General features: G+C 37.1%; 1 protein-coding gene across 1 annotated transcript in view; it reads left to right on the forward strand.

Annotated features, from left to right (window-relative positions):
• Positions 1 to 13,613, forward strand: part of ROBO2 (roundabout guidance receptor 2) — a 443,321-nt gene that overhangs the window by 321,149 nt on the left and 108,559 nt on the right. The window contains exons 10-13 of the mRNA XM_088667988.1: positions 3,968 to 4,173; positions 9,387 to 9,468; positions 10,878 to 11,043; positions 12,163 to 12,329. Of these exons, the coding sequence (XP_088524114.1) occupies positions 3,968 to 4,173; positions 9,387 to 9,468; positions 10,878 to 11,043; positions 12,163 to 12,329 (621 nt within the window). The remainder of the gene's footprint in view (positions 1 to 3,967; positions 4,174 to 9,386; positions 9,469 to 10,877; positions 11,044 to 12,162; positions 12,330 to 13,613) is intronic.

Genomic DNA, 13,613 nt, shown 5'->3' on the forward strand with positions numbered 1-13,613 from the left:
TTTTGTAGCCCTTGTTGGAAATACTTTTAACTCAAGTGTTCATAGTGTTCATATGAGAAGAGATTAGTAGCTGTAATAAAATGGCCCAAGCTGAATGATAATTTTGCTGGTTATGGCTTGTGGCAGCAGTCTTATGTATCTGAAATTCAGATATGCTTTCTTGAAATACCTCCATATAAATACATTAACTCATGGAAAAATGAAATCATTTTTTAAAAAATTAAGACAGTCTGAATAATTTCCTTTAAAGGAAAACTAGGTAAGCACCTCAGTCTTATAATGGCACATTATGCAAATATACTAAAAGCCTCAATATACCTGTCAGCATGAGTGTAATATAGAAAATTCAATTATTAACTCTATACAGTTAAGCTTTTTCAGTGCACTTGAATATTAAAAGCCAATCTCAATTTTCTATAATTTATTCATTATTCATTGTTGTTGGCTGAATTTATTGTTGTTTTGTACCTTTTGCTCTGTAGACTTATCACTAATTGCTTGATATATAGGTAATACTTACTTAAATATAGAGGGTTTTTTTTAAAAAAAAAAGCCAACAATGTTTCCAGTATAACCATTTGAATTATTTTTTCCTGAATGATTTGTGTACTGCTAATTTAAATTTTAATATACACCTTTATATTCTGCAATCTTTTTCTTCAGTCCTTCTATACTAGAATCCTTAGTGGAATATTTGGATACAAATGTAATAGAACACAAGTTTGTACACATATGACTCTGAAATTCAAGTGACAGAAGTGGTGGAGTACGCTTTAAGAACTTAAAAAGCTAGGAGTGTGAACACAGACAAAGATATGAAGCAAATATTAATTGGCTTAAGCAGCTCTTTTCAGAATGTCTCCAAATGCTGGCGACTGCTGTGTTGAGGAAGTCCACATGTTGAATTTCTTAAGTATATATTTTAAATGTTCTGACCAAAGCTCTGGAAATTTAAAGACATTGCACAGAGGATTTACAAATTATAGTTATGAAGCCAATATAGTTGTTCACAGATCACTGGAAACCCTAAGTGTTCATTTAACCTTTAGCCTTAGTGTCATGGAAACCTGTAGTAGTCTTTCACCCATAATACCCTTGAAAATGAAGATTCCTTCTGGCCAGGAGACTTTCAATTACTTTATTGATCAGTTGCATTTAAAGGATTATAATCTACTTATTTAGACAGTAGAAACTAATTAGATTTCAAAGACACTGTCTTAAAAGAATAGGATTTTAAAGCACTAGCAGTGTAACCTGTCTCAAAACCAATATATTTACAAATAACTAGAAATAAGTAGTTATCCTTATAAATCTTAGTCTCTTTTTAAAAAACTGTAGCTGTTGCTCACCTACATAACTCATGATGGTGTAAGCTTTTTTCACATTCACTGTAATAGATTTGATGCAGGTATCCTGATATCGGACAATGTATTCTAGTTTTGGAACATCTTTCCTGAAATGACTGTAATGGAGTTGCTCTAGTAAAAAAAGGAAGTCCAACTGTGCTCTTCTGATGAAAAAAATCACTTTTGATCCCCCAGAGACTTCTGTTAGTAGAAAGGGGTGTGTGGCTTTTCTCTGATTTCCTCATTACCCTTCTAGCTCCCTGGACCCCTCCCCTCCAAAATCTGCTCAGGAAGGTAGGGGAAGTGTGGCACAAGAGACTGCAGCAGAAAGGGGGATTTTGCAAAAATTGCCCCCCCCCACCTTTTGGCTTACAAAAGACTCTACCAAATCAAAAAGCCTTCTTTCAGCAGATGAACACATTTGGATACAACCCAAAATACAGTCGTACAGCTGGTTTTCAAACAGCTTATTTCTCGAACATTTTTGTTTCCCAAACGCCACCAACCCAGAAGTGACTGTTCTGGCTTGCGAACTATTTTTGGAAGCCAAACGTCCGATGGGGCTTCCGCAGAGCTTCCTGCAGCCAATCCAAAGCCGCTCTTTAGTTTCCAAACCTTTTGGAAGTCGAACAGACTTCCAGAACAGATTCCGTTCGACTTCCAAGTATGTCTGTAAATATTTATATTAAAATGCTTGATTTAAGCAAAGCAGAGTAGCCTAATACTGTGTGTTGTGATAGGTCAGGATTTCCTATAGCAGACAACAGCTGTTTGCTAACACATGTTGCATTGATGAAGTAGAGAGCGATGGATTGGCCTAAGCCATTTTGCTGCACAAGATTACACCCTCACCATTCCCATGCACAGAAACTCACTGGACTGGCAGGCAGTTTCAATATTGTCAACAGTGTGGCATCTTCTACTGTACCTGAAAACGTGTTCTAGAGGTTCCATAACATACAGTTCAGCGGAAACAAGTCTGAACTCCAGAATGACCAGGGAAGTCAAGAGCAAATGGCAAGGGAGACTGCTTCTGCTTCTTTCAAGCTTCATCTGCCTGAGGCAATTGCCTCACTCTGCTTAATGGTGGGCTAGCCCTGATGGGTGTGTTGGTGTGTGTGTGTGAGAGAGAGAGAGAATTTTTTTTATTTTAAAAACCTTTCTATGCCACATACCCTAAACCCAAACCAGAAATTCATGCAATTTTGTTACACTAAATGATTATTTGCATCCTACTGCTGCTGCCTTAGATTTCTGAATCTTGAATTCTGATTCTATCTAGATAATATGGGCATTTATGTAATTGGGGGAGCTTAACAATAGCTATAGATATAATTATATTAACACTGGGGAACAATATAATTTCATTTCAGTAGTATGATGTTTGTCATTTCAGTTAGGTAGGAAGAAAAAGCTATACTGTAAGCCACTTAACAGATGGCACGGGAATGCATTCAGCAGCAGAATTATTTATGAAAAACTGTTTTTGCAAGAAAAGTGAACCAGCATCTACTTCATATTTGAGATATCCCACTGGTAGCAGACTGAAGCATATATGCAGCCATGCGCTTATAAGTCACTGAGTCACTTTATAAAGTAACTCAAGCATACAAATGTGTATAAGGGAAGGATTAGAGTTCATAGTTTTAAAGTGGGATGGAAATATTTTATGTATATGCAGTCAGACAGTTTGATTAAACATGAATTGTTCCTCAATAGAGAGGAATTCAGTCAATTAACTGATTGAAAAGTTAATATTTTTTGTGTTACACACAGAAATTACATTTCTGCTGATGTATACACTGAAGAATAACTAGGCTTAATCAACTATTCATTCATTGTGAAGCATATGAAGGGAGGGTGAGCCCAAAAGCAGTACACATAGGCTGAAGTGTATTAGTAATACCTTTATTGGTTATAGCCCATAACATTTGGTGTAACATAGGTCAAAAAACCATCATCAGGAAGCCTGGCTGCTGGTCAAGATCACAGTCCCGGCCTATATACTGGGATAATGTTGCTGTAACTGACAGGTATTTCAGGCTCATCCTTCTGTAAACCAGTGATGCAGGCCTACTCTGTAACATGGCAGTTGGGCCATCCCCTGTTCATTGGTGGGCTACAAAGTGACTCATGAAGATACATTATGGGGAATCACATTTATAGAGGAATGGGGAGACCACCGCTCAGTTACCTCTGCTGTGGATCAGAAGCTATGAGCTGGGCTACCTATTTATAGCCTTAGAACATATCAGTGGGGGGGGGAGTAATCATTCATGGCTACTTCATATGGCAAATGATTCAGAATTTTCTCCCAGCCTTCCTTTAAGAATTCAAGAATCTCAGTGGGTCACTCAGTGTTCTCCTTTTCATGGTTAGTTGCCCGCCTGCCTATCTATCTATCTATCTATCTATCTATCTATCTATCTATCTATCTATCTATCATCATCTTGTACATTTCTCTGTCTGTCTGTCTGTGTCTTACAATACTGTACTAAAGTTTCACTCTTTGGAAAATATTTCTCAGGATGTTGGAATCTCTACTTTGTCACAAATGTGACATGATAAATAGGAATTTTACTATTACAAGATGTATTTTTATTACTTTTGTTTTTATTCAGTTTTAACAGACAGGCCGCCACCCATCATTCTTCAAGGGCCTGTGAACCAGACATTGGCAATAGATGGAACAGCTTTGCTAAAGTGCAAAGCTACTGGTGACCCCATGCCTGTTATCAGCTGGTTAAGAGAAGGATTCACTTTCCTGGGCAGAGATCCAAGGGCATCTATGCAGGACCAAGGAACCTTGCAAATCAAACCTTTACGAGTGAGTGTGATATGTTATAACATGTTTACTACTCTGTAATCGAGAGGTGTAGTTAAATAAGAGCATTTAATTCTTTACTGAAAGTAATTCAAGTACTCACGTACTTAACTGTTTTGTGGATAGTGACTGTAAACCTGCTGTCATTAAAACAGTGAGAAAAGTCCAATCGTGCAAGAGGGATTAACAGCTTTTCAATTTAGGCACAACGTAGGGGGGCATTCAGCTAAACTGAGCTACTGAGACCACTTGTGCCTTCAGCAACAATGGCAAATCAAAGAGCATCTACAGACTGTGTGCTGGCTCCTCAAGAGGTAGTGCAACCACTCTTTAAGAGTGGCAGGCATTGCTCCCTTGTGTAAAAAAACAGGTGCACCAAACACTGAACCTACCCAGTCAACTGACTAATGGTCTATTGATAAGGGATCTGGAGGGTGAATGGTTGAAAATTACTTTGTCCACATTCAGGCTGCAGTAGCTAAAACTAATCTCATAAACCAAGTCAGGTGGTGCATTCAACACTTCATTTGGACTTGCTACAGCAATGGTTTTTAAACCCATGTGCTTTTATCCTCAAAGTGCCTCACAAATTTATCACAGCAGGCCTACAAGGTTTCCAGAATCTTGTTTCTGTAGATAGCTGCTAACTACCCCACAATGGAGGCTGTGAAGAAACGTTTATTTGCTCTTCTCACTGCAACACAATAGGCACAGTTATGTACTCTAATATGTGTTTGGTTGGCTTCACAACAAGTTCTATTGCATTTATTCTCTAGTCACCATCCCACTTGCTTCATTGCCTGAACTGAGCTATGCAACTCTGGAGAGGGCCTGAAGGGGCATGTGTGCTAATGGCCCAGTGTATCTTGTCATTCCTCAGTGAGACCACAGCTTCAACAGGATTGTCATCTCTGGTTGCTGGGAAATCCCTCAGAGCATTCAAGGATCCCTAAAATTCCATAATGTTAGCAGTTATTTATCATAAATGTTTACCATATTTAAAGTTTGCCATTTGTTGCCCCACAGTTTCAGATCCTGGTTAAATGTGAAGCCAATTATAATTATTATGTGAAGTTAATCATAATTAATTTAGGTGTTTCCAAATTGCCCAGCTATAGCTACAGTGTATGTAAAGATAAAGATAATATGCTTGAGGGGCTGCAGCAATTTTTATTTTATTTTTTTTGCTGAATCTTGATTTGTTTACCGTGCTTAGTAGCAAAGCAGTGTCATGTATAAAAGGAAGAAGAGGTTGAACCCATTGTTTCTGCCTTCTGCTCAGCAAATTCAGAGGAAAATGTAAACCCTATTCAAATGGATGCTGTATAAAAGATAGCATCAGTTTCATCATACTGCAGTGGAAGATAGAATTATGTTTTATATTTAAGGTTATCCTTCTGTCTGTTGTGTTCCAAGTATATGTTGTGTGGTTGGTAATTGTTGTATACGTAGTGGCAAATAAATTATATTGGATGCAATTCTAAAGATATAAATATACACACCTATAAAACTCAGAGAGGTAAGTATAGTTACTGCATGTACAGTTAAAATGTTAGTGCAAGTACTCTTTAGTTGTGTCAGCAGTAGTGCTAACACTTAATTTTATTATCACTCCTTCCCCTCCCCATCTCATAAATAGGCAGCTTTAGTGTACAAAAAAAAAAATCAAAGGCTATTTTGTTTCCTGCCACCATCTCATCAGTGCTCGTAAATGAATTGTTAACCTCCTTGGAACAAAATGGAATTTATTAAAAAATGTATGCTAGGTTTCCTTGAGTAAACAATTTATCCTCTCTCTCAAGGCTAAAGGCAGGTTTGGGCCATGAAGGTTAATGCGTTTTTACTGTAGAGCTGGATTAAAGAATGCGCTTGAATAGTCAAGATTCCCCAGTAGTGTTAGAAAGCAGCAATTAAAGGTGGGAGCTTGGTGATTTCAAACAAACTTTCCACTGATGATGAGCTTCTGGTGAGAATACACATGCCAGAAGCTTGTGGGATGCCAGCCTGCATCCAGCTTTGGAAACAGCTAAAATGTGTGTTCAGTCATGCAAGTCCATTAATCGCTTTGTTAGAGGCACATGGTCTATATAGAAGACTAAAATAATAATTTTTAAAAAACCTTTCCATTTAAAAATGGAAGAGAATATCAGAGAATATCAGCAAAAGTGTGAATAATTTTAACATTCATGTTCAGTCAGAAAAATATGAGAAAAATTGGTGATCGTGACATATTAGTTAAACAGATGTGGATATATTTGTACCACAAGGTTTAAATTTTCCCTTAACCATCTATTAGTAGAAAAAATACCGTGACTGCACCAATCCATTTTGGGGTCAAATCCTATCGGGGGGAAAGGTGGGGCATAAATAAATATAATTATTATAATAGTGATGCCTAAAGAAACCCATACAAATACAATAGCTGGTGGAAGTTATTAAGCATTCACTCTTGGAAATTTTTCAGTAAGCACAGCTTTATTGAGCATTTTCTAGTACAACAATATAGATACACATAAGTCACCTGGAGCACTAATACACCCCAATGTAGAGTAACAAAAGCCTACACATGGGCAAAGTCTGTATGGAGACTTTTGAACATTACACAAATTGTTATATTAGCATACGTATAACAGTTGTACAACTATAAAAATGCAATAATACTGAATTGAGAATTCCCAGTAACAACGACAACAAATCTTGCAAACTGCAACTATACTACTTGAGCAATCTCTGCAAAATCCAAAACTGAACACATAGGACAGACAAAATGGTTACATGAAGTGTTTTGATTTTCTCTAATTTTGTCAACCACAGAGACACCTACACTTTGATTGATATCTGCCATGACAGACCGTATCATTTCTGAGGCTTCCACTCTTGATGTCACTGGCAGTCTGGACATGTGCCTAGACTCAGCCCAGGAGTCAATTGATTATAGTTGTAGGCCTACTTGGAAGAGACATATTTGGGGTTGGTCACACACCATAGTGGGTAGTTCAACTTCCAAACAATAAATGCATTCAAGTAGGCAGTGTCCACCATATTAAAAAAACAAACATTGACCACCTATTGTTCATGCATTTGGAAGTGTATATAGAGGACATTTGTTGCAGGTGTTCGCTCTACCTGAGAATGATCTCAGACTTGGATTTCTGCTTTGAGATTGCTGTGCTAAACAATGAGGAAATAAGAACCACTGAAGAGAAATGAGGTAGAAGATGGACAAGAAGACTGGATTAAACTAGCATGCAATGTTGTCTATTTTCCCATTAATACAATTTTTTACATGTAATTTCCTTTCCTGGAAAATGTGTCAGAGATACATATCTTTTAGTGGAAGTTCATGAAAGTATATCAAAACAATTATAATGGTAGCAAATATTAAAAAATAATGGCCTGTTTGGTCTTCTAGTGAAAAATGGTATCTCTGGAAGCTTTAATAATAATAAGCTTATGTTTTTAAAGATGTTGATATCATTAATTTTTTTCTATGCTATGGGATAAAAAATCAAGTCAAATAGACAAGAAGGGTTTGCTCCTTTGCTGTAGCCTTCTGGAGTTGGAACACATAGGATCAAGCAGTCCCAAAACAAGAATGAGGGCTTAAATGACACAATTAAGGGATATATCAAACTTGCCTCTTGGATTCTACAGTTTTCTTCTTTTCCACCATAGATATCTACACAAACTCTATCAGACACCATTTCTGTTAGGAGCTATGATCAAAAACCAGATGTTCCTAACGATGTGTATCCCAATGCCAAGACTGTCTAGCTATTCCGTTGCTTTCAGTGAAATGTACATATCATTTAAATATACATTCAGATGTGGATCCCGTCCTTCAATTCCATTGCTTTAAATAGAATGTTTCTTCAAATGCGCATTCAGTAATGATTATTAATCCTTCTGTCAAACTTCATTCATGTCAAACTACAAAAGAATTTGCAGAGGCAACCTGCAATAATTTATGCACTTAATGGAAATTAAACTGCATAGAGTACTGACATAAGGAGTTACAGGTAGGTAGCCATGTTGGTCTGTCATAGTCGAAACAAAATTTAAAAAATCCTTCCAGTAGCACCTAAGAGACCAAATAAGTTTGTTATTGGTATGAGCTTTCGTGTGGCATGCACACTTCTTCAGATACACTGAAACAGAAGACCAGACCCTTTTATATAGTGAGAGGGTGGGGAGGGGTATTACTCAGAAGGGTGGTGGGAATGGGTGATTGGCTGATAGGTGTGGTAAATTGTTGACGACTGTTAACGACTGCAATTGGTCTTACAGGAAAAAGCAAGGGACGAGATGGCTAAAAATAGCTTTATCATGTATAATGAGATAAGAATCCAATGTCTCTATTCAGACCAGGTCTCTCTGTGGTGTTAATTTTGGTAATAAGTTGCAATTCAGCAACTTCTCTTTCCAGTCTATTTCTGAAATTCTTTTGTAATAAGACAGCTACTTTGAGATCTTGTATAGAATGTCCTGGGAGATTGAAGTGTTCTCCTACTGGTTTATCTGTCTTGTGATTCCTGATGTCAGATTTATGTCCAGATTTATGACATAAGGAGGGCATGCATCAGCAGTACAATAAATGAGTTGAAACTTAAATATTTCTGATTACTACTGTAGTTGCACAAGTATTGTAACCTGACCTTTTTTCTTGGCCTAATCTGGCTCCCTGTGGGTATAACAGCAGTGCCTGGTACCACTGACCAAGTGGCTGCAGCTTTCACCGAAAGCATTGTTTACATGCAGTGCAAAGCAAAGACAAAGTGAGAAGCTGCCAACACTAAGGGCCATTTGAGCAGTCATAGAGGCAGCTCATTGCCAAACACATTTGGGTTGTTTCATTTTGCTCTGCTCTAGGATGTTTTAAAAACTAAAATGAAGATAGCTTTTTACCAGTAAAGCATGTTGAAATCAGTGTTTATTTTGTGAATACTGAAACAGATTTAATTTAATAATAACAGATCCATAATAGTTTGTGGGGAAAACTTGAAAGTGCATCAAGCAGGATTAACAAATGTTATTATAATTTACTACAGGTAGATGTTACTCAATTGTTGACCGTGTAATATTTGGTTCAGTTTATTCTGATTCCAAATGTAAACTAACCCCTCTTAATCTGCAATGAGAAACATTTGGAAAAACTGAACGAACAGATTATATAAAAGGATTGACCAGAATGTCCTCAAACATTTCCATGTGTTTAGATATCCGACACTGGCACATACACTTGTGTTGCCACAAGTTCAAGCGGGGAAACATCTTGGAGTGCTGTGCTAGATGTGACAGGTAAGCCATACTGAGCTAATTTTAAAAATTAAATGAAAGTGTTTTATGTGTGGGTACATGTGTTAGATATTGAATGTCCGTGTGTTTGTTTAAAGGGCATGTGGTGATGTGCATATCCAGACCTGCTAGCTTTTGGAATGTAGCACTGACAGCTTTTGACTTATTTGTTTATTTATTTACCTATTTAGTCTAGCCATTAAAAGTCATTCCAATAGAGACAATACATTAAAAAGAGCAAAAACAAAATAAAATATATTATACAGTCAAAATAATTATGAAAGCAGACATTCTCATAGAGAACACACTAGAGATAACAAATATATCCATTTAAGTTTTTCTCATTTTCTAAAGTTTAGTGCATTCCCTTTCTGCATAAAAATGCAGATAAATTTCTTCTAATATACTCATTTTTAAATGTGATTTTTCCTAATACGTACATTATTTGCAAGCAATCTTTACTGATACAATGCATTTTTGTACATTATTTTCCCCTAATATACACATCTTCTGATTACTGGGAAAATTTGTATGAAGAGTGAATTTTGAAGAATAGCTGTGTTTTAGTTTCCATATTGGTTCTGGAGGTGTGGATTAGATATATTGACATTAAAAAGTGAAATACAGAAATCAAATTTTACCCCAAACCTGAAACACACAACCTCCCCTTTATGCTTTTCTCTTTGCTCATTCTAAACTGGGTTATCATATTAGCCCATTCAGATGTTGAGGTTGCACATTCAGTGAACATAGAAAATGGCCAGCTCTGTTCTTCCCTCTATTCATATTGATCAAACACCCGAGTAGAGCCCCTGTATGCATAGCTGTATGTGCAGAAGACTCTATCCATGTGAGAACCCTACTAGAAAATGCATCCCATTTTACATGAACAAAGGCTTCCACCCATGCAGCTATAAATACAGTACATAACCTTGGGGTGGGATTTACCTAATAAGCCCCACCAGCAGAAGGCCTGCACAAGGACTTTCATTTGTCTCTCCTCTCCTTCCACATGTGCTCCTCAAAATTAGCTCAGGGTGGGTCAGGACAACCCCCAGAAATATTCATGGGGCAAGGAGAGAAAGGAACATTCAGTCTGGCAAGCTGAAATGCTTGTGCAGATGGAATGATTGGAAGAGTAGAATGTTGAATTCCACCCTTTGTTTGAGTGTTCAACAAATGGGCAGATGAGGATGGGCAGAGTTTGCCACCCTTTCTATGGGTGCATTAATTGGGCATATGAGCATAGCTGTCGAGTTTTCCCTTTTCTTGTGAGGAAGCCTATTTTAAAAAGGGAGAACTTGACAGCTATGCATATGAGTTGGATGTATTTTAAATATGTTTTTGATGTTTTTACTTCACCTTTATTAAACAGATTTTATTTTCAAAGTGTAAGCATTTGTCTCCTACAGAATCTGGAGGAGCAGCCGTCAGCAGAAATTATGATTCAAAAGACCTCCCTGGACCACCATCCAAGCCTCAGGTCATGGATGTCACTAAGAATAGTGTCACCTTGTCTTGGCAGCCAGGCACACCTGGAAACCTCCCAACTAGTGCATATATCATTGAGGCTTTTAGGTATGTTACAAATTCTATTTTCCTTATGCATTGATAGAGTTAGAGGGGTCTGCACGTTTGAACAAACTCATTTTGAAAGGTTAAGATATGATAGTGCCATTCTAAAATCTTATTTATGAACCTGTTTTAAAAGAATGTTTCAAAAAACATACTTGGTTTGTTGGATTTACAGGAATATATACTGAGGTAGAATCTAGACACACATAAAAACTGCTCTGAAAATGCTTTTTCTTTAAAAAAATAAATATAAAAAAATACATTGAATTTTCCATAAGGCTCACCATCTCCATCTAGTGTCACATTGTATATTGCACTTAAAAAACACTTAAAACATTTTATTTGCAGCTGTATAACTGAGACTTGAGTCTGCATTTGTCTTGGAAGCAATACAAACACACAGCACTGTCACTCACACTAGGTTTCTACCAGTAATTCTCAGTATCATCAAAAGCAGATCAAATTCTTTATTGATAACGTTTTGTTGGGCTTCCATACATTCATCTTATAAATAATATAAAGCTTGGAGGGGGGGGTGAGATGTTCTCTAACCTTTGTAACGTCCATTTTTACCCGGCAATAAACTACAGCAATAGCCTATCAGGCTTTCAAAGGTGTCTTGTATTTTAGAGATATTTTGTAGCACAACAAAAGCCTATGACCTTAGTTTATTTCTACAGAAGTCCAGTTCAATAACTAGACACTGGGAACATAGTCATTCAATAATATTCTTTTGCAGATGTACTTTGGAACAGCTGTAATTTTGCTTGTAAACTTTGTGCAAAGAGAAGAGAATTTTAACCATATTCTATTAAAATTATTCTTTCAGCAGGTTTGTTCTTCTCAAGAACATTCTTCCCACATCCCATTTCTATTTTACAGGAATTTTTCTAACAGGCAATTAACATTATCAGCATTTATTGTGCGCCATGTGACTTTGATTTTGTACTCCTTGTTGCTTGATTCAGCTGAAACAATCATAACTATGTAATGATCTTAATAGTGTATTGTAAACTTTCCCCCTTCTTCTGTTATCTGTGGCAGCAGACTGAAACTTGATCTGAGTGTTTTCTAACATTGTGCTGCTTTGATCTATAGTCTTCCAATATATTGTCATTGCAGTCAGTCGGTGAGCAATAGCTGGCAAACAGTTGCTAACCATGTAAAAACGACACCTTATACTGTGAGAGGACTCCGTCCAAACACCATCTACCTGTTTATGGTGAGAGCTATCAACTCACAAGGTTTGAGTGATCCCAGCACCATGTCAGACCCTGTCCGAACACAAGGTAACTTCATTCTGTTTTTCAGGAGCATGATTGCAGTTACAGTAATATATAAAGTAGCTGTCCTCTCTCTTTGTCACACTCTACCAATATGCTTTCACGACCTAGCATGACAAAAGAAATAGAACCCAGGAAAGGGCTATGCAGAAGGAAGAGTATTGGAAGCAAATGTTGATTCAGTTTGCAGCAACAGTGAAAAAGCCAAATTCTGTCTAGGAAGTTACAGTCGTACCTTGGAAGTCAAACAGAATCCATTCTAGAAGTTGGTTCGACTTCCCAAATGCTTGGAAACCAGAACACTCACTTCCGGGTTTCGATCGTTCGGGAGCCAATTTGTTCAGGAGTCAAGGAGTTCAAGATCCAAGATACAACTGTATTAGAAAAGAGAGCAAAAACATATGTTCCATGTGTTGCGTACACATACTGGTACTATAATCAGAATACTGTGTAAGGAATATTGTAAAGCCATAATTATGCAGCAAATGACAACCAAAAGAATTATCAAGGAGTTAACACATCTTCTCTATCAGGGAAGCATAGTACTAATTGTGAATGGTGTGGAGCTTCTTAACATTGCCCGAACACCATCACCCAGTGAAGCTGATTGGCAGGAAATTGAGGACTCGCAGAAGACAGTAATTCTTCACACAACAATTAATGTTTACAATTTTCTGTCACAAGTTTTTGAGAAGAGTGTTGGTTAAGATGGCTTAAAACAGGGTTAAACAACATTGTGTAGGATAGATGTATAGAAAATGGATAGAAATGAAACTTCTACGTTCAGAGGCAGTTCACCTGTGAATACTATGTGCTGTGGACAAATAGGGGTGGGCTGTCATCCCAGAAGTCATCTGACTGAGCAGTGTTGGAAGCCAGAGTACTGAACTACCTGTACTCTTTATCTGATCCAGTTGGCTCTGCTTCTATCTATTTTCACCTCAGCTATGAAACTCACTGGGTGAGATTGGGCCAGACACTCTGTTAACCTTATCTTCTTTTCAGGGTTTTTGCTGTTGTTTAGTTTTATTTATTAAATTTATTTATTGCTTCACACAACTGAAAGGAGTCCTAAAGCAATGGTTAAGAGAAGTAAAAAACAAACTTGTACATTAAAATATCTATTATAACAATACAAACATACAGGATATCCACATCCAGTGCAAGAAAAAAATGCCAGAAACAGTTGTGATGTTTTATGGAGGAAGATAAATCCACATACGTAGTTTATCTTGAAATCTTTGGAAGAAGGGCTTGATTTATTATTTTCCCTAACCAAAGCCAGGAAAA

Source organism: Zootoca vivipara, chromosome 4 (assembly GCF_965207765.1).
Source record: "Zootoca vivipara chromosome 4, rZooViv2.hap1.1, whole genome shotgun sequence".
NCBI lineage: Eukaryota > Metazoa > Chordata > Lepidosauria > Squamata > Lacertidae > Zootoca > Zootoca vivipara.